Source organism: Musa acuminata, chromosome BXJ2-5 (genome assembly GCF_036884655.1).
Source record: "Musa acuminata AAA Group cultivar baxijiao chromosome BXJ2-5, Cavendish_Baxijiao_AAA, whole genome shotgun sequence".
Classification (NCBI taxonomy): domain Eukaryota; kingdom Viridiplantae; phylum Streptophyta; class Magnoliopsida; order Zingiberales; family Musaceae; genus Musa; species Musa acuminata.
The window spans coordinates 31,097,864-31,119,931 of record NC_088342.1 but is presented as its reverse complement, the minus strand read 5'-3'; the positions used below and the strand labels follow the sequence as shown (position 1 = coordinate 31,119,931).

The 22,068-nt window shown below is 33.8% G+C and overlaps 2 protein-coding genes across 3 annotated transcripts; one reads left to right on the top strand and one right to left on the bottom strand.

The window, feature by feature from the left end:
• The first annotated feature begins 2,731 nt into the window (after positions 1-2,731).
• LOC103973927 (nascent polypeptide-associated complex subunit beta) lies at positions 2,732-6,072 on the top strand. Its single transcript, XM_009388600.3, has 6 exons — positions 2,732-2,876; positions 4,495-4,562; positions 4,742-4,890; positions 4,969-5,025; positions 5,175-5,213; positions 5,624-6,072. The coding sequence occupies exons 1-6, from the start codon at positions 2,769-2,771 to the stop codon at positions 5,782-5,784; spliced, it is 582 nt and encodes a 193-aa protein (XP_009386875.2). The 5' UTR covers positions 2,732-2,768; the 3' UTR covers positions 5,785-6,072.
• An 885-nt stretch (positions 6,073-6,957) lies between these two features.
• LOC135586102 (uncharacterized) lies at positions 6,958-20,957 on the bottom strand. 2 transcript variants are annotated; one of them, XM_065109138.1, is made up of 3 exons: positions 20,652-20,957; positions 18,629-18,690; positions 6,958-12,258 (listed from the first exon to the last, which is right to left on the bottom strand). In XM_065109138.1, the coding sequence occupies exon 3, from the start codon at positions 12,208-12,210 to the stop codon at positions 7,264-7,266; it is 4,947 nt and encodes a 1,648-aa protein (XP_064965210.1). In that variant the 5' UTR covers positions 12,211-12,258; positions 18,629-18,690; positions 20,652-20,957; the 3' UTR covers positions 6,958-7,263. The 2 variants fall into 2 exon arrangements, with proteins under 2 accessions (XP_064965210.1, XP_064965211.1); XM_065109139.1 differs by having other exon boundaries at positions 6,958-12,252.
• Between the last annotated feature and the right edge of the window lie 1,111 nt (positions 20,958-22,068).

The window sequence follows — 22,068 nt, the reverse complement described above, 5'->3', positions numbered from 1 at the left end:
AGTCTAACATCAACCACTTGTATGAAGTTACCATGTCGTACCATCATATAGTTGTGTCAACTCGTAGGTCATGGCACCATCGTGTGAGGCCATATTCGCTCATCATGCTTCATCTTGTGAGGCCATATTAGCTCATGGAGTGCCACCATACAAGATCGTGCTAACCCATTGATCACCATTATAATCGGCAAAGCAATAACAATTAAGGTCGGATCAGCTAAAAGGCACTTCCCGACCCAGCTCCACTTTGTTGTGCAACTCGAGAAGTGGGTAGTAAGTGTTAGGAAGCAAAATAAGATGGTCGATACCTCGGCACTAGATGGCCAACACCATAGCACCAAGTAGCTAACACCTCAAACTAACACCTCGATGCTAAGTGGTTGACATCTTGACATAAGTCCAATCAGCTAATCAATCATCCCTTTATCATTTGATAGGTGTCACATGTCCAACTATAATCTTATCTTAGATTGAACGCAGCACAGCGATTATGCGAAAATAATCGAAAATAATGACTCCTAGAACTTACCGTAAAATAAGGTCCAATAAGTATATTTTGAACACATATAGTCTTAATCTGTCTGAGTTATTCAATTAATTTGCTAACCCTTTACATAGTTTTTATAGAGCTTAGAATGGATCAGTAAAGTTTAACTTGAGATTGACTAAAAAAAAAAAAAAAGGATCATATTGGATCTGAATTAGCTATCTTCTCGAACAACTAAAATCTATCTAGCTTAATAATATAATATTAAGATTTTGATTTAAAGTTTTCTTTTCTAAAATTTTAGTAATACTAAAATTTTAGTAATTTTAGTAATTTTAGTAATACTAAAAGTTTTTTTAGAAAAAATATATATGAGTTGATGCTACTATTGCCCCTAGAAAAATATTTGCTTATGCTCAACAAAATTAGAACTAAGTTGGCCAACTGGCAGTGTATTATATTCTAATACCATATAGTATTAACATTTTTTATTAGAAGTTTTCTTTTGCAAAATTTTATTAATATTGAATTATTCATATAATTGCTTAGGACATGGTTAGTAAGATAAGGGGGATCTTAGAGTTACCAGGCATAGCCTGCAAGCTTCTACTATATTGAGATGCTTTAATAATGACAGAGGTCTTTGAAATATTTGTTATACGTAAACCTAAAAAGTATTGATACACATACTGATACGAGGATATTCATCCTTGGAACCTACTTGAGCCTAGAAATATTAGTCGAAGCTAAAAGTTCTTCCATTCCACGTTCCAGCTTAGAGATGGACTTTTGAAACAAGTTAGTAATTGATCGAGTACTATCATTAATGATGATAGTTAAATCTTTGTCATCCCATTAAACAATTGCCTTTATTGACATATTAATCTTTTTGTTGATTTCAATGTTGACACACTCATCCAAGCTACTAGTTAGGACTCCCAAGTACACTATTGGATATTGGTTAAGGTTGTTAAGATTGTTGGCTTGTGATCATACTACCCTTGGAAAATCCCTTTGGCTCCTTGAATCTAATTTTTTTTTACTAGAAATTAATGTTAAAATACTTTTTACATTTAATAGATTGAATAATATAAAAATCAAAGACCCCAACTTATTTGCCTTTTGTGCCAACAAAATGTTGAATCTATAATCATATATTTTATTTTAATTGTTCTTTCTCTAAAAGAACTTAGGAATAGTGGAAGATCAATCCATCTGTCAGTTTTAAAAAGAAAGCTACCTAGGCTTCAGATAATTAGTTGAAAGATGGCTAACACTCAGGAGTTGAATTGTCATTACAAAACTAGTTATGATCTACAGGGAAGGCTCAAAATGATATTTTTCATGGCAGAGGTCCCCTTTTAGAGATTTTGAGCCGAGGCTCTTGGTTGGTCACACTAGTTATTAAGTTACTTAGATTTATCTGCAAGATAACTTAGTTATCATTCTAGATTTATCAGATCTGAAGGATAACAACTTATGAGAAAAACCTAGCTGGGAGATGAGGAGTTAACATAGTTGGATCTTCTTTGACATAGAATGCGATTTATTTTCAAGGAGGAAATATTTAACAACAAATAAATTTTGATTTAAACTACCCACCCCATAATTATTATCCTTGACAATGCTGCTAATGATGAAGATGAAAACAATCGACCTTTGGTCCATATCATCGCTAGCTAATGTGACACATTGACTTCCCAAATGTAATCAACTAGGGAATTGGATGGATTCTGAAAAACACCATAGTAGATAGATAAATTAATAATAATAATAATTATTATTATTATTTTGAAGGAAGGAATCGTATCCTCAAATTGGATGGATTCCTTCTTATATAATGACACTCAAGTGGTTAACTTGAAGATCTTAATTGATATCTTATTATTTTGGGAAAAAAAATGTATAAATATGTGCCCAATAAAGCAGATTAGGATGTACCGACTACAATTTCATCCACTTTTGTTTCTCGCGTCGCATGGAAATACCAACTGTTCATATTATGACTTTATTCACAGTTTTTAATCAGACTTTAAAATAAAGAATAGTGAGAGCTACGGAGTTAGATTTTTTTTTTTCGTTTTTATGTTAATGACTCAGCTCAAATCAAAGCAGATTAACGGGTGCAGAGCCAAAATCCATACCCGTTAATTACGTGGTGGTTCCTTATTGGGTTTTAGACATCGGGTCCACCAACATGCCCAAAAAGTAGTACACCAATCTCGTAATTCCTATCATTTCCGGGGTTGCTTCAGTAATTTAGTCATGCCATGCGGCATCAATGTCATCTCCGCCCTACCCAATCTTTTCTCGTAGCGAAGTTGCGTTGTCGGCGCACTCCTCCTCCTTCTCTTCTTCCGGCGTGGGTTACCGTCTTACCGTTGCAAAGGTAATTCCGCTTCTTTCTATTCATGTCTTCATCTCGCTGGATCTGATCTCCGTTAGAAAGGGTTTTAAGGATTGGATTCGTCAAGCTTTAAGGTTTTTGTCCGTTTCTCTGAGTATGGAAGAGTATCTGACCATTCGGAAAGGGTTTAGCCTCCACGGTCTGTTCTGCTGTGGTTCTTGCTTGTGAACTTTGGTTTTAGTGGGATCCTTTCCTTTAGAGTCACTTTATTGTTTTTCTTTTATGGCAGATCCATGCTGATCTTTGTGTTTGGCACTCGACTATGCCTTAACTCTGATCATAAGCTCAATTGGAAATGCTGAATCTTAGATGGGTTGGGCTGCTTTGTTGTAGAGGTTTAGCTATGTGTTGTTATACAGATGTTACTTTGTTGTATTTTTTGTGTGTAATTGTTCTTTCAAGTAATACTTCTAATAATGATCGTCTTAAATAAGACACTAATCCTACTGTAAGAATGTTAGCATAAATGAGATGACTTTCAAGCTTATGGTGGTTGGGGTTTTGATGGGCTCCTGAACTTATGTTCTAGGCAACGGTGAAATCGTTCTCCTCTCTTTCGTTGAAAGATAAAATCTGAATATTTTTACAGGAGGTAATCATGGATATTTAAAGACCCAGTGACCCCCTTACCACAAATCTTTTTTCACTTAAGCAAAAGGCCATTGTTCCAAGGTAGGTAATACCGAATGATACCGCTCGGTACGGGCGGTATGTACTGGTCCGACAGCATACCGGTACGCGGACCGCTCGTTACCAGATAGAACGAAAAATAATAATAAAATAATATATATATATATATATTTATATTTATATTTAAATATCTTAGAAAAAGGTGATGTTCGGCGATGTCGCCTTTTTCGGATTATATATATATATATTTATATATTTAAATAAACGAGGCAATGTCGTCGCACATGGGGAAGGAAAAGGCGACGTCGTCGAGGCGATGCGACGCCGCCTTTTAAATAAAAAAAAAAAATAATCTTATATATATATATATATATATATATATATATATATATAAACGAGGCATTTTGTCATAGAATATTATTCCTGTCAGACATTAACCTAATGAAAATAACAATGGAAATTTTAGAGAATTTTGTCCCTGTTTGTTGAAATAAAAAAATAGATCTAAGAATGATGAGTCACCATGCTGAGATCCTCATATTTGTGATTTCTTTATCTTCTGTGATGAAGTCGAGGAAAACAAAGATGTTATGTTTGCCATTCTTAGCTAGTCCTTGTTACTGAGGGTTTCTAGTTTGAGCCACTTTGATATCTTCATTAAAATAGTGCATGTGTTGGGGTCTTCTATTAGGACTCACTCTTTATAGTATTGAGTAAAACCTAATATTTGGTTTATTCTGATTTAATCTTTGGCCAAATTAATTAGATTGTCGGGATTGCATGTGTTACTTCATCGCATTGCTATATTCTTGCAACTGTCGTTAGTGTTTAAATTTTGAAATCCTTGACTTATTCTATTTTTTATTTTTACTGGTTCTGATAACTGAAGTATTTAGTTAGAATGTGATCTAGTCATGCTTGACAAAGGTACCTTCTAATTCATGTCACATGATGTTCCTTTTCCATGCAGATGAATGTAGAGAAGCTCATGAAGATGGCTGGTGCTGTTCGCACTGGGGGAAAGGGCAGTATGCGCAGGTTTATTTCTATTCTATCGCCAATTTTGAGATACTAGTACCTTGACCAGTTTGATTATCTGTGGTAATGATTAGAGGCTAAATATTTTGTCTATGTGCAATTTATGCTAGTACCCTTTAGAGGTCAGTTAAATCAAACACTTTTAAGTGCCTTATTTTGTTTGTCTGCATTTTGATCAGGAAGAAGAAGGCAGTTCACAAGACTACAACAACTGATGATAAGAGGCTTCAAAGCACCTTGAAGAGAATAGGCGTGAATGCCATTCCTGCTATAGAAGAAGTTAACATTTTTAAGGATGATCTTGTTATTCAATTTGTTAACCCTAAGGGTAAAGCACATCACATTCATTAAAAGAAACACTAAATCATTGCCAAACGATTTACTGAATTTTTCCACATTTTTTCAGTGCAAGCTTCAATTGCAGCCAATACATGGGTTGTTAGTGGGTCTCCTCAGACAAAGAGTATGTGACTTGACGAGTATCTGTTAGATTGGCCTGGTGTTGATAAATATGAGATGATTCATGAAAATTTTCTTTTGGATTTTAGTTGTCATCTTTTCTGGAATCCCTTACTTAGCTAAGACAACTCACACACGATTTTCTTGTGACAGAACTTCAAGATCTGCTACCTGGGATCATTAACCAACTAGGTATTCTCATTTAATGTTATTATAGTTTGGACATTGTGTTTAGCTTTCATTATCGCATTTTTGTTACTGCCAAGTTACTAACTTGCAATTGTACATTATGGTGGTCTTGAGTGTGTAGCTTCTATACAATATGTGCATGCTGATTAGTTTTCATTTTGTCTTGCTCAATCATCTAGATTCATGTTGATTATGTTCCATTGCTGTTCCCAAATGTTGATGAATGCTACTGGTGTCAAATATTTTGTTGCTTACTAAATGTGGTTGTTTCTACTTTCTACTGTGTTTGCATTGCTATATGGGATAACTAGTGCCATGGCTGAACCTGGTTGTTGGCATCTTGCAAGATATTATGTCTCTGGTTGTTTTGTACGTAGTACATGAATTTTTGATGATATTTTCTTTTTTCCCAGGACCTGATAATTTAGAAAACCTGAAGAGGCTTGCGGAGCACTTGCAGAAACAGGCACCTGGTGCAGGTGCACCTGCGAAACAGGATGACGATGATGATGTCCCTGAGCTGGTGCCTGGCGAGACATTTGAAGCTGCTGCTGATGAAAATCAAGCTTCTTAGAGAACACATGTTTCCGAGAGAATTTATCAGACCTTTCATGCAGTTGTTATCTGATTTTGAGTGATCTACATGTGAAGCTGATTTTGTCTTTTATGTTATATGGATCATTAATTAGAAAAGCAAATCCTTTGTTCTTTCTTTCAATACAATGTCTTAAGAGTAATGGCTAGTTTTGTATTTCGTGCATGAGATTCACCTGAACTTGTGCATGAGTTGCCCAAAGGCATCATAGTGTACCTGTTTGATTGACTTTTTGAAGTGTTACATTATTGAGCAAATTCCTGATAAGAGTTTACGAGTGGCGCTGTCCATCTGGTTTGAGCCATATAAAAAGTTTCTTGCAAGTTACAATGGATGGATAGTCATGGATTTTCATGTTTGCATTGGGTGTGCAGTTGGTAAGTGTTGATGGTTTGTTTCAGTATTTCTGTGGTCCAGCAGAGTGAATCACCGTAACTCTATTGAAACACCTCATAATGGTGACTGTGTTGGAAAAAAAAAAAAATCAGAAGGGTAATTTATTGGTTATTCTCTGCTATCGGCAAAAGATAATTTAGATAATTTATTGGTCATTGTCACACTGAACTATTTTGACCCTTAAAACTAATATCTGCAAATTTAGACGAGTTAAAAAATATGTTCTCAATGCCAATATTTTTGCTCTTTCAAAGATGCCATTACGAAGATAAATAGAATGATCAATTTTGTCTTATTATTGCTAGTAGGAGCGGCCATCACTCCCTAAATACTCATTATCCATAAATTTCTAAAGCAGAGCTGGTGTGGTAGCATTGATGATTGGTGTCTTTGATTTGTAAATCAAACAACTCCAAATGATGTTGGATTTGGAGATCCCAACACGATTAGCTAACCAATTTATAACTCTATTATCTTCCCCAAAAATCCTATACTTTTTGACTTCAATAGAACATTCCAAGTATTTTAAAATATCTTTATTGTATATTCAGTAGCGACTAAGCAATGAGGAAAAGTATCTTCTTTTCTAATACATCGATAAGAGACGCAGCAGTCAGATTCAATATGAATTCTTTACACTCCTGCTCTAATCCTAAATTAATCTCAAACTTGAAACCAATGTAACAAATATTTTGAACAAAGAAAAAGCACCTCTTATTCAGTAGAATCTCAAACCAAAGACAACTACTCTATACAAGTATGAAAATATGTCCCGCCAAAGAGAACAGTGCACTTACTGACTACAAGGGATAAGTACCATTACAGGAATAGGTTCCATGACAGGAATCACTTGTACCACCCCACAAGAACTTTTCGAATGAGCCAACTTCCCTGAACATGTTGACATATTTAGACAAGCATACTTTGTATATCCACACTACTACTCTATGATACAATTTTTTTTCACTTTATCAACATTGGATGAAGTGAACACTGACAGTTCTACTACTAGCATTGAGTCAGTTATCAGAAAAAGAATGTCATTGTAGATTCTAGTTTGCTCTATTGGAGAGAGATCACAATTTCGAATGCACCGATCAATGCCTTCACCTTGCTCTTCCTAGTCTCCACTAGTTTATTCGTGGTTTCTTCTATCACATTGTTGAATAAGCCTCGCACATCCTTCTCCTGTGTATCTTGGTGTTTTAGCACAATGCTTTGAGTTTCTGGTTTTGAGTCAGTTACCACGTCGGCCATCTCACTCCTTTGGAAGTTCTCCCTCTCTAAGTGACTGCTGTTGACGTTTCTATCCACCATTCTTCCTCTCCTGAATCTTAGCCTTTTTGGACCATTGTTTTCAGGCTGAAGTTCAATCGCCTTACCTCTCGTAAACTTTAATTTGTGTGGTATGGAAAACTCATCTTCCCGATGATGAACAATCGCATCTCTTCTGACTATTCTCTTCTGTTCACTTTTTAAAGATTCACAATTGTCACTGTCTTCGTTAATCTCATGCTCAGAGTCCGATTCAGTTGTTTCGGAAGAAGCAGACTCTGATTTCTCAATCTCTTCCACATCATCTGTAGCAGATTGGGATGGTTGGTCATCACTAGGTTTCAGTTCCAGAGCATCAACATCAATGTTCTCCAATTTCAACAATTTCTCTTGTAGAAAATTCACATCGGCGTCTTCAGATTTCAGTACCAGGATGTCAACAAGATTGATGTCCTCTGGTTTCAGCAATTTCAGCTCTGGAGAATCCATGTAATCCATCTCATTGTCTTCCTTAATCTCATGCTCAGAGTCCAATTCAGTTGTTTCGGAAGAAGCAGACTCCGATTTCTCAATCTCTTCCACATCATCTGTAGCAGATTGGGATGGTTGGTCATCACTAGGTTTCAGTTCCAAAGCATCAACATCAATGTTCTCCAATTTCAACAATTTCTCTTGTAGAAAATTCACATCGGCGTCTTCAGATTTCAGTACCAGGATGTCAACAAGATTGATGTCCTCTGGTTTCAGCAATTTCAGCTCTGGAGAATCCATGCAATCCATCTCATTGTCTTCCTTAATCTCATGCTCAGAGTCCAATTCAGTTGTTTCGGAAGAAGCAGACTCCGATTTCTCAATCTCTTCCACATCATCTGTAGCAGATTGGGATGGTTGGTCATCACTAGGTTTCAGTTCCAAAGCATCAACATCAATGTTCTCCAATTTCAACAATTTCTCTTGTAGAAAATTCACATCGGCGTCATCAGATTTCAGTTCCAAGGTGTCAACAAGATTGATGTCCTCTGGTTTCAGCAATTTCAGCTCTGGGGAGTCCATGCAATCCATCTCATTGTCTTGCTTAATCTCATTCTGCGAGTCCAATTCAGTTGTTTCGGAAGAAGCAGACTTTGATTCCTCAATCTCTTCCACATCATCTGTAGCAGATTCGGATGGTTGGTCATCACTAGGTTTCAGTTCCAAAGCATCAACATCAATGTTCTCCAATTTCAACAATTTCTCTTGTAGAAAATTCACATCAGCGTCTTCAGATTTCAGTTCCAAGGTGTCAACAAGATTGATGTCCTCTGGTTTCAGCAATTTCAGCTCTGGAGAATCCATGCAATCCATGTCATTGTCTTCCTTAATCTCATTCTCAGAGTCCAATTCAGTTGTTTCGGAAGAAGCAGACTCTGATTCCTCAATCTCTTCCACATCATCTGTAGCAGATTGGGATGGTTGGTCATCACTAGGTTTCAGTTCCAAAGCATCAACATCAATGCTCTCTAATTTCAACAATTTCTCTTGTAGAAAATTCACATCGGCATCATCAGATTTCAGTTCCGAGGTGTCAACAAGATTGATGTCCTCTGGTTTCAGCAATTTCAGCTCTGGGGAGTCCATGCAATCCATCTCATTGTCTTCCTTAATCTCATTCTGCGAGTCCAATTCAGTTGTTTCGGAAGAAGCAGACTCTGATTCCTCAATCTCTTCCACATCATCTGTAGCAGATTGGGATGGTTGGTCATCACTAGGTTTCAGTTCCAGAGCATCAACATCAATGTTCTCTAATTTCAACAATTTCTCTCGTAGAAAATTCACATCGGCGCCATCAGATTTCAGTTCCAAGGTGTCTACAAGATTGATGTCCTCTGGTTTCAGTAATTTCAGCTCTGGGGAATCCATGTAATCCTTGCCTAGCTCGAGCAATTTCTGGTTGGTAGGTTCTGTTTCCAGGGACTCGAAATCTATTTCCTCTGGCATCAACGAATCTTGCTCTAGAAAACTCATATCAACATTTTTTAATTTGACCATTTTCCAATCCTCATCATGTTTCAGTTCTGAGGAATCATCTAGCAAATCCATATCGATATTCTTTTGTTCAAACAATTTCTTATTATCAGGATTCAGTTCAAAGGAATCAAGATTGATGTTCTCTAGTTCCAGTAAATTTTGCCCTAAAACATCCATGTCAGCATTCTCTGGCTTAAACAAATCAATATATGCTGAGTTATTTGGGTCATCTGAATTTACAAATTTCTTCTCTAGTGAATTTAAATCGAAATTCTTTTGTTCGAGCAATTTCTGATCATCAGGATTTAATTTGAAGCAATCAAAGTTAGTGTTCTCTAGTTCCAGCAATTTTTGCCCTAGGACACCCATGTTAGCATTCTCGGGCTTGAGCATATTGATATTCTCTATCTTTTCTGGGTTCAACAAATTCTTCTCTAAGAAATCCATATCGACATTCTTTTGTTCTTGATCATCAGGATTCAGTCCAAACAAATGAAGATTAATGTTATCTAGTTCTAGCAATTTTTGCCCTACGACACTCATGTTAGTATTCCCTGACTTGAGTATATCGACATTCTCTAGGTTCTCTGGGTTCATTAATTTTTGCTTTAGGAAATCGATGTCGGCATTCTTTTGTTCAAGCAATTTCTGATCATCAAGATCCAACTCAAAGGAATCAAAATTACCATTCTCTAGTTCCAGAAAATTCTTCCCTAGGATACCCATGTCAGCATTTTCTGGCTTCACTATAATGACATTCTCTGAGTTCTCTGGGTTCAACAATTTCTTCTCTGGAAAATTTATATCAACACTCGTTTGTTCAATCAATTTCTGATGATCAAGATTCAGTTCAAAGGAATGAAGATTGATGTTCTCGGTGTCAGCATTTTCCGGCTCGAGCATTTCCTGCAGTGGGAAATCCATATCACTATTTTCACATTTCAGTAGTGGTTGCTTTGAGGAATCACAGACAACATTCCCTGTTTTTGATGATTTCTGCACTGTAGAATCCAAACCAGCTTTCTCAGGTCTCTTATTAACATACAATGTTTTCTCCTCATTGTTCTCACTATCATATTGGGCTTTTCCAACTTCTTGATTCTTGTCAGGGATCACTTCCTTTCCATGCTTGTGTTTCCTGTGGTTCAAACTCAAGACACCATCACCAATATACGTGAGAGATGGAGAAGCTGTGGATGGTTTCAACATCTTCTTTTCTAGCATATCTTTCTTTTCACCACTCTTAGCAAGAACTTCTTTCCCATTTCTTCGTCCAGTTGGTTCATGTGAAGGAGAAAGCACAGATCTTGATGCTACAGTTGTTATCTCACTGACCTTCTTAGATGCAGCACTAACAGGAGTGATCTTACTAGGAACTGGTATCTTATGTGTGATGTTGCTCTTCAAAGATGTTTGCTTAACCAGTTTAGGTTTAAAAGATGAACTGGCTTCCCATAGAGATAAAGTCCTCTTCTTGATGATACCAGTCTTCTGTCGTGCATCAAATCCATTGTCAGTAGATTGTTCACCAACTTTATGATGGTAAGAAAATGAATGTGACTTGATCAGATTCTTTGATTTGATAACTTGTTTCATCTTTTGATCCCTTGGATTAGTGTATCTCACCTGAGATTCTTCATTCGTCAAAATTGGAATAACTATATGATCATTAGATATACTGCTTGTTTGTGTTGATATTGGTGATTGCAACTTAATCTTGACAGGGAACTCTAAAAATCCATCCTTGATGTTCTTTGAAGAAAACTTTTCCTTATTGACAGCTGGTTTATCAGGAAATTTGGCTTTTCTATGAGATGAGGGCTTCAGCTTGATCGCACAAGGGTTTCTCTCTTCTACATGTAATTTGTTTACTTGATATGACTCATCTCTCAGAGTAAACTTGTTGATCGAATTGGGAAAAAACAAAGGCTTTGTCTCAGCCATGAAATCATATTTCCACCCATACTTGCAAAAATCATGGCAGGAGTTAGTAGAAGCTCTTAGATAACGAGGTAGAATCTTTACCTTGCTGGTTGAAGGAAGTGATATACCAGTAGTAATCCTTCCCCCAGTTGAAAGCTTCTTTGATTTGTTGTTTAACTTGAGAAGAAATGAAGGATGCTTTCTCTCAGCCTCAAAAACTTGTTTCCTTCCACGCTTGCAAAAATCATGGCAGGCATTAGAAGAGGCTCTTAGATAACGAGGTAGAGGCTTTACTTTGCTGGTTGAAGGATGTGATGAGCCTGTAGTAATCCTTCCCCCAGTTGAATGCTTCTCCAAATTGTTGTTCAATTTGCGAAGAACTGAAAGAGGCTTTGTGTCAGTCTCAAAAGCTTGTTTCCATCCATCCTTGCAAAATTTATGGCAGGAGTTGGTACAAGTTCTTAGATAATGAGGTAGAGCCTTTTTCTTGCTGGTTGAAGGAAGTGATGAACCTGTAGTAATCATTCCTCCAGTTGAATGCTTCTTCAAATTGTCATTCAATTTGGGAAGAACTGAAGGAAGCTTTGTGTCAGTCTTAAGAGGTTCTTTCCATCCATACTTGCAAAAATCATGGCACGAGTTGGTATAAGCTCTTAGATAATTAGGTAGAGGCTTTTCCTTGCTGGTTGAAGGAATTGATGAACCTCTAGTAATCATTGCCCCAGTGAAATGCTTCTTAATACCATCTTTTGCATTTGGATTTACTGAGACTGAATACTTATCCATTGCCTTTTCAGTCATCATCGGATTGTGATGAGGTTGGAAGGGTGATTTTGTTATGCAAATCTGCAGCTAAGAAAAGGAGTCATAAGTTTTATAAAGTAGTGCAATATTTTGCATTTATTGTACAAATTACAAGAGATTGATGCTTCTCAGAAAGGGAAATAAATACCTTCGGACTGATGTTGGCATACTCAGTGTATATGACTCCCGTAATACAGGGTCAGGGGGGTTTGAGTCAATATACACAACCTTATTTTTAAATATAGGGAGGTTGTTTCCAATGACTCAGACCCTAGCAGCAACCTTTAATCCTTAGAACTAATGTTTGTAAGACTAAAAGTAGACTCATAATGTATCTTGCTGTATAGGGAGAGAGAATAAACTAAGGTAAACTAAATCAATAAAAAAATGATCTATTCTTGATCTGTTGATCATTTATTCAGGACTAATGGCATGTGGTACTTAACATATACATGAAATGTTTCACAACTAGGTAGGTTTAATTGGCTGGCCAAATGGTGCATAACCCATTAACATTCATAGACTAACTTGAACAAATTTGGTTAAACTTGAATGACCCAATTTTGTCATCAATCCTTTATTCCAGATGGAAGAGAGTAAGAGACAAATGCAAAAAAAATGAAGAAAGAAATTATGGAAGGAATGAAAACAGAAAGGAAAAAAGATGAGAGAATGAGTATAAAGACCTGCAACTGTACAAAGATATCTAGTTTTATTATTGTTTACATATAACAATGAGAAAATTCATTCATGCATAAACATCTCTTTAAAAATCTACAACTATAGAGCCCTTTTCTTTTAATGTATTTTCTCAATATCTTACATATTTATTACAACATAGATCAAATCATTTATCTATAGGTGAAGTAAAAAAGTTATTGGAACATATTAATTCTTGGTGTCAAATCATCATTCCAACTTAATCTTTTGAGTTTCCTCCATCTAAAAATAAAAAGGAAGGAATAAAAAAATAAATCATTTCAACAACCATAATGAGTAGGATCTTGTCAAAAATTTCAGAATCATACAGACAAGATTCAGTACTCATGTAACATTGTCAATCATCTTTTACTAAAAATTTCATATGCCATGAATACTCGTAAAAGAACATAAATCAGTTCTTTTGAAAATCATGAATGAAATAAAAACACAAGAATTATTCAAAATTCTTTCAAGAAAGTAATCATCATATGTTAGTCTTATGGAACATAACTTAAACAAACACATTTATGGAATGACATCCACAAAGTACATAGGCATAAAGATTGGACACCTGACATTCACTCTCCCGGGATGGAGATATATTACTCGACATGATAGTTCTATATTCTCCCAGTAGCTAACAAAAGGAACTCATATTACCCTTCATCATATTACACTTCATTTAGGAGACAGGGACATATATTTCCTCACAATGATGGAGAAACCATCTAGCATATATCTGACAGCACATAAATCCTCAAAAGGTTTGCATATTCTCAAAATGATTTGCCTACCAGTAGTAGCATGCTTGCACGGGTTGAAAAATAAATGTTCTCAAATATATCATTATATATTTTATTCATTTATTTGTAATTCTTCCATTAATGCTTGTAGATCATGCTTTCTTTATGAGTTTATGGCATGGAAGACTCAATCTAGTTGCAGCTCCTCACTGTGATAGGCCCTAGCTCTTTTCACGGGGTGTTGATCCAACTCAAATTGCTCCTCCATCATAGCCACATGTGTCATATGCATGGTAAAAATAATATCAACCTTGATGAAAGATACCTTAACTATAAAAATTTATCATAGAACATCAAATAAAATCCTTTAAATTTACTAGATCGAAAGATAGATGGGTATCAAGCCTACTAGCTCGGAGATTGGCCTAAACCTGAGTTCAATTTACCTCATTTGAGCTGAATTAGCTTTATCGAGTCTTAAATTACCCAAATCCTATTTGAATCGAACAGAAATAATTCAAATTCAATTTTAACCTTACTTTAATCATTTAAATTTGGCTAGAATTAGTCAGAAATCATCTGAATCCAACTTGATTTGATTTAAATCTATACAAAGACCCTCTGAACTGGTCTGAATAGATCAAAACCAGTCTGGATACACCTTGGACTAACATGAACCAGCCAAACTCAGGCTGATTTGGGTTGGACTGCAATAGGCTATCGGCATAGTATCGGACCATGCTAGGGCTACACTAGGTTGTATGGCTACTGGGTCATTGGGTCGCACCGAGCCACAAGCAACAATGTTGGTGTAGGTTAGGCCGAACCTAACGTGAGTTGGGTCTGGTTCGTTCCGACCAATTAGTTCAACCAATAGTTATCCAAATCGAATCAAAAAGTGACCCAGCCAAGCCTTGGGTCACTAGTAGGACTTGTGGGTCAATTAGTCGAACCCCTTATTTAATCTAAAATATTTTTAAATATATAAAATTATTTAAAAATTTATATAAAACACAAAATATTAACATTATTAAAAAATATCAATCCTTAGACAAATGAAAACAAAACTTCGATTGCATACAATATGATAAAAATAAAAATTATAACCAAAATTATAGACGTAAACTTTTATCCAAATTAAATAACAAGTGACAATATCTAAAAGGTAATTTGATTAATCAAACTCAAAATAGATTGTTCAACATAATAAAAAAGGTATCCGATATAGTTGTCATGACTTAAATAACATATGCATATGAATTTTTTAAAAATAATGTTCATTTATCCTATTGCAACATTTGGTTTATTCTCATCATGTTCATTTTGGTGACTTAAGCAAGAAAAAGGTAAAGAGAAGATATATGAGAGGAGGGGTAAAGACAAAACAATTGTCGTAAGGAGATGAGGAGGCGAAGGAGAGAGGTTTCTAATAAAAGAAAGGGTGACACAAAAAGAGAAGTGATTGTATAATAAAGATTTCATGTTAACCTTCATTTCAAATTTTACCTAAATATCCTATTAAACAATAAAAAGAATATTTAACTAATTTTAATTATATTTACAAAACTGGATTGATTTTATTTTACATTGGTTATTCAAAAACTAGTCGGTCAAATAGTTCATCTCGATTTTTTAACATAATGGATCTAATAAATAAATCAGACTAATCAACGGTTCAATTCCCCCTTTTTTGATCCAACCACTCGATTCAGTTTAGTTTCAATAACTATGGTTTGGAGTCGATCCCAAACAAAATCAAAGATGACAAATTATTTATAACAATGAAGGTATTTTAGATTAAATACCCCTAATGACTGTCCCAACAGTGCCCCTAATGACATCAGTATTTTTTTTTCAATTATTTATAACAATGAAGGTATAAACAATGTTAAATTTAGTTTAAAGATATGAAAAATCTTAAGACATCAATCACAAAATTTTAGAACAACAATAACATTACAATATGACAACGACAAAATCATAAAGTACCAACTATTTGGGATCGACATCATGAATCTTTTATCTACCTCTTCTTATACCATTGATACTAATCATTTCACCTTTTTTAACTAATGTATCTGTACATCTCCTATGCACATTTGTATCATCTTAGATAATTTTTTCTCATTTTATCCTCGATTGAAGTGATAGCTAATTGTTCACAAATAATGATATTTTTTTCCAATTTTTCCTATTAACTCCACACATCCACATCAACATTCTCATCTTAACAATATAACATTTTTGTTATTTCTTAAGTGCTCAACACATAAATCCATAAAACGTTTAACAACTATCATATATTTTTTTCTTTTAATCTCAAAGGTATACAATGATCACTTAAGATTATTAATACCTCTCGCCATTTTAACCATCTCATTTTTATTATATGAAAAATATCTTTATCCTCTCTATCTTGTTAATAATTGATTCAAGATATCTAAAACTTTACTTAGTGGAACTTCTTACTCATCCAACTTAATATTATTAAAATTACATCTCAAATGTTTAGTTTTAGTCATACTTAATCTAAAACCTTTTAATTTCTAAGAATGCCTCTACAACTCAAGTTTAGAATTAAATTTATCTTGACTCTCATCAACTAGGATAACATTATCTAAGGTATGCAATACCGTACCGTACCAGTATTTCGAGGTTGGCTCGGTATGGTACGGTACCGGCGTACCAAGCGATACACCAGGGTATACCGAACGGTACACCAAGGTTTATCGAGCGATTTTCTCTTATTGCAGCATTGTAACACTACTACTACAGTGTAACACTATAGCATTACTACAGTGTATTACTGTAGCACTATAGCATGATCCGTCCAATAGCGGGCGATCCGCGTACCGATATGCCGTCAGACCGGTGCGTACCGCCCGTACTGGACGGTACCATTCGAAATTGCATAGCATAACATTATCAATAAATAGCATGGACCATGAGAGGCTTATCGTATAAATGACTAATAACTTAATTCATTATTAATGTAAAAAAGTAGGAACTAGGAAACTCACTAGACAAACTCCATATAGTTCTTATAGTAATAGTTACATTATCTTAGTAATATTAATATAATTTGTTCATACACTTTTTTTTTTTCAAAGACTCACCATAATAAATCTCTAGAAACTCTATCGTATACCTTCTCTAAATCAATAAAAATTATATATAGGTATTTTTTTTTCTCTCTATAATTTTCCATTAGTTGTCTTGATAAATAAATTGCTTCTATTGTTTATTTTTTAAGCATAAAACTAAATTAATTTTTAAAGATATTTATTTGAAATCTTATTCTAATATGGATAACTCTTTCCCAAAGTTTTATAGTGTGACTCATGATTTTAATTCTATTATAATTAAAATAATTTTGTATGTTACCCTGATTCTTTTAAATTGACACTAAAAAGCTCTTCCTAATTCATCAAACATCTTTCTAAATCTCAAAATTTTGTTAAATAAGCTAGTTCACTAAGATATTCCTTAGTCTCCTAAATCTTTTTACAAACCTCAATAAAAAAGATACCATTACACCTCACAATCTTAAGTATTTTCAATGTGTTTTAGATATCTTTTGCTTCAGTAGCTCTAATTCTACAAATAAAATGTATAATTATTAAATCTACCATTATTATCTATACACTCATAGATTATTCAATAAATAATTTATAAAAATAATTTCTTCTTCTTTCCATAATTTCATTATCATTAACAAGTATTCTTTGATCTTTAATGTATCTAATATTACTGAAATTATTTTACTCCCTTTCCCTATCATTAGTGATTCAGTATATATCTTTTTCCCATCTTTAATACCTAATTTGTTATAAAAATTATAATCTTTTATTTCTTATCATACTAATAGCTCTTTTAGCCTTTGTTTTATGTATCATTAAATTTTTTTCTCATTTTTATAATTTTCCAATATTTAAAGGATGATCTTTTAATAAAAATTACTTTATGAACTTTCTTACACCACCACCAACTCTCTCTTAAAACTATACTTTTACATTATGTTTCACCAAGAATCTTCTTTATTAAGCTCCTAATCTTATTGGCTATTATAATTTAAATAATATTAATATTATCTCCATCTATGTTCCAAGTCGCCTTCCTTTCGATCCATTTCTTAAAAATTCTTACATTATTATCACTAAAATTCCACCATCTAGTCCTCATAATTTCTTCTATTATCTTTTTCTTTTACCATTTATAACAATAAATGTCCAATACCATCAAGTTATGTTGATTCATCAAGCTTTTGCCATGTATCATTTTATAATTCTCACATATAATTTTATCTAACTTTCTATTGAGAAAAAAGTCTATATGATAGATATGACCACTCTTATAGGTGATCAAATATTCATCTATTTTGAAGTAAGTATTTACAATTATGAGATAATACAAAATAATCCAAAATCATACCACCCTCTTCATTTCTCTCCCCACAACCAAGGCCCTCACACACCCTTATAAATTCACTATATATTTTTTCTACATGAGAATGTAAATCTCCAATTATAAGTTTTATAGTTATATGTATTCCTTAAATGATATCATCTAAGTCTTCTGAAAATACTCTTTTGGTTTGATCCTCTAATCAACTTGAGATGTATAATGGCTTATAGCATTCAAAACCTTTTCCCTCAAGACAAATTTAAATGCAGAATGATACGAATATCATGGAAAATCATTAAATATGGTTTGAAGGTTCTAATATGATGAAACAAATAATTAAATTAATATTAATCACTAATTTAAACTAACAAATGAATGCATGAACATAATTAAATAACTAATTTATATGTCACGATACGAAATTCAAAACAACTAATTGAATAAAAAGAATGCATTGTATCCTTTTTTCATATAGAAATTCCGAAATTAATTAATATCAAAATTTTAAGAATAATTAAATAGTCAATAGAATATATTAGAATTTAAATTAAAGAAAAAGGAGAACCTACCTGGAGTTGATGATCGCCGTAAGTTTCTTCTCACGATTGAATCTATCCCTTAGCCACGATAGCTGAAAAGGGAGGAGGTCAGACAATTTATAAAGAGGATGAAAAGGATAATAATTTATTTTATTTTTGTGATTATTTTAGTTGACAATAACTAAGTTGGTATTCAAGGTAGGAAATATGTATTAACTACCAAAATAAAATTCCACTCAATGGCATGTAAATTAAGAAATAAATATTATCATTTTAGTTATGAAAGAAAAATTAGAGCGATTACATTTCTCCCCTATTAAGTCCTTTGATTCCCAAATTCGATTTTCCTTAAGATAAAAAGAAATAAATACTTCTCAAAATTAAATCAAAATGAATCCTGAATCTAAATTATGGTTCTATCATTGCTTAATCATAACTGACAAATCACCTTTAAATTAATAAATAATTTCAACTCAAACGTAACTAATTGAGTTGTGAATCTATGGGTTCTTAAAATGTTTGTTTCAAATTGAACCAATATCAATTAATTAGCTGAGAAGCATAACTTAGAACTTAATTTATCCATGTTGAACATAATTCCAACAATCCATTTCAGATGATTAGAACTAATCCGATATACCTAACTACCTCGGCATCTACTTCTTCGCAGTTCATGATAATTCCTGCAACCAATATGCTATAATAGTGGATTAATATTGTGTTTATTCCCATCATTGAAGCTCATTGGAGACTAGAAGAAGTTAAAGGCATAAAAATTTATAAATATGGTCTCGAGACATGAAAAATCTTTTGATAGGATGGATAATCTTAATATGAGCAATAATCTAATTTAAACATATGAAGCATGAACATCATGAAAATCATTCAGTGTCATGATTCAAATAATTAAGTTAGCATTAATCAACAATTTAAATTAATATGTGAAGAAGGTATGGACATCATTAAATGTGTTTACTAATTTATATGTTATGTTAAAAAATAAAACAATTAATTAAATCTAAAGCATACAGCATACCCTTTTGTTAATTAAAGAATATGAAATTAAACAACTAAAATATTTAAATTAAACAAATTAAAAAGAAGAACCTACGTAGAGCCAATGATCTCCACTAATATGTCCACAAGGTCGTCAAAATGGATGAAAAGGAGTATCTCATAGAGATGAGAATATTTTCTAATAAGGAATAATTTTATTTTTATTTTTTCATTATTTTTAATTGAAAATAATTAATTATTCCTTATTTTGGGTATTCAAGGTAGGAAATAAGTATTAATTGCTGAAATTTAAGTTCCTAATAAGAGAATATTGATTAGGAAATAAACAGTAGAGTGAATTACAGATTAAGTATTTAATAGACAATGTCCATACCAAATCCCTTCCAAAAAAATATTTGAAAGGTATGGAGATCAAATCTATTATACGAAGGGGAAACATTATGTGAAAAAAGAAAAAAAAAATAAAAAGAGGCACAAATTGCCAAAGGGAATTAGTGTTTTATTATTACCAAACCTTCCTATAAAAAAATCCTTCTCTGGCACCAGTAAACTAATAAGAAAGCTACAAACACACATGCAATGGGAGCACATGTTTGTTTGTTTGTTTGTTTCTGAAAGAAGGACAAACAATAAGATACAGACTTGCAACTTGTTTATGAAATAAGCGAAAAATGAAAAAGATGAAGCAGGTGAAGAGAATATAGTAACAACAAGGAGCATGCTAATTTATGCTGATGAACCTATCAAGACCGGATTGAAAGCCAATACGAGGAGCATGCTAATTTCAAGTCACTTTTGAACTTAAAAGATCCATCAATTTCAGACCTCTCCATCACTGATTCCACAAACAAAAAAAATTTCCCCAAAAAATCTAAAGAGAAGGCATTCAACAAATTAAGCCAAAAAAACCTCGACAAGCATTATGTGTAGTTGGAGATAAAATCCGCGGAGAACACCCATCAAGATCACTTGTTTATCAGAAAAGATCCATCTTTGAACCCATCGAACCAAGTAAGTGGTTGAACTATAAACGAACCTCCCACGGCCGCAAGAAAGAGGAGTCTTCAGGTCGGGAAAGAAATCACTAGCTTCATGTGAATCCCGTCACCAGAACGAAGGAGAAGACCTTTGAGGATCGTGCAAGCAAGCAAGGCAAGTATGTCGTAACAGAGCACAGATAGATAGATGGAAGAGACGGTCGGATGACCGTAGAAAAACGCGACTTTGTAGCCATCTGGTTCCTCCTCCCGACAAGCTTCTCTTTCAACTCTCCTGTTCCTTTCCAGAAGCATTAAGTCAACTGTTTGGGGAAGAGGGCAGAGAAAAGAAGCTCAAGAAAGAAGGAGAGATTGTGTTTTGCTTGGTAGCAATAGGGAGGTGGTTAAAGAAGGGTTTCGGTTGGGCATTAAGGTCGTATCAAAAGCAATGAACAAATCTTAAAGAGCCACCAACGGATCAACAAGAATAGTTTGCCAGAAAAATACGTTGTTGGAAGAAGAAGGAAGCATGATGAATTATTGAAGGTAAAGCATCAGCATTGGATTTTGTCAGGAGGATGTTTGAGTAACTTGAAGATAAGCAAATTATTAATGGTTTGCTGTTGCTTTGCAATGTACTCAAATCTCCTTTAAAGGATCATGGCAATTGTTGATAGCCAGCCGTTTAAGTACTAATATGCATACATGATTTACGCAAGGTGTCGTCGTCCTAAAAAAATATATATATATATTATTCTTAGATCCTTCGCACGCAGGTTACTTTGTTTTGTTCGCTTGATAGTCATAGTTTTTTATTCGCATCCATCACCGTCAAAACAAAGTACATTTTATTATATGATGAAACCTTCCCGACATATATATATATATATATATATATATATATATATATATATATATATATATTCGGCACGTGGTATATATATGATGGTGGAGAACCTCCATACAGTTTGTAGGAAGGTGCAACCGCTAGCAGTGCCTCATTTCATCTCTCTAGAAGGAACTGGAAACTCTATGCGGCTTCACTTGAATGTTTTTCGTGACTGGTTATAGTTCAATAATATTTTTCTAATATGTAGGAAATCACAAGGCATTTGCTGAGGAAGCATGTTAGTTAAAGGAAATGATGGAGATGCACGTCTTGTATCCATGAAACTCAGAGTAAATTTTAAGATATAAGATTAATAACATCAAATTTTGTTCGATAACTTACATGATTCTTGACATATTGTATGTTTTTTCTTAGGTTTGTGAATTGGAAATTAAGCAGTTCGTGGTACTCACAATGTCGAATTTTGTACAATTCTTGATCATGCATTGCTGAAACTGATAATAGTCGAAATGAATAATCTAAATCAATACTTTTTTTTTAATCTTTATTTTCTTTACAATGAAAGATGTTTAATTAGCATACACTTTTATGGATAAGTATGTCCATATTTACAAGAATAGCTGCCT

Bases quoted from the DNA above. Each gene is read 5' to 3' on its own strand.
- LOC103973927 (XM_009388600.3), top strand. From the start codon at position 2,769: ATGTCATCTCCGCCCTACCCAATCTTTTCTCGTAGCGAAGTTGCGTTG. The intron at 2,877-4,494 runs GTAATTCCGCTT...TTTTCCATGCAG, and splicing joins ACCGTCTTACCGTTGCAAAG to ATGAATGTAGAGAAGCTCAT. The intron at 5,026-5,174 runs GTATGTGACTTG...TTCTTGTGACAG, and splicing joins TGGGTCTCCTCAGACAAAGA to AACTTCAAGATCTGCTACCT.
- LOC135586102 (XM_065109138.1), bottom strand. From the start codon at position 12,210: ATGATGACTGAAAAGGCAATGGATAAGTATTCAGTCTCAGTAAATCCA.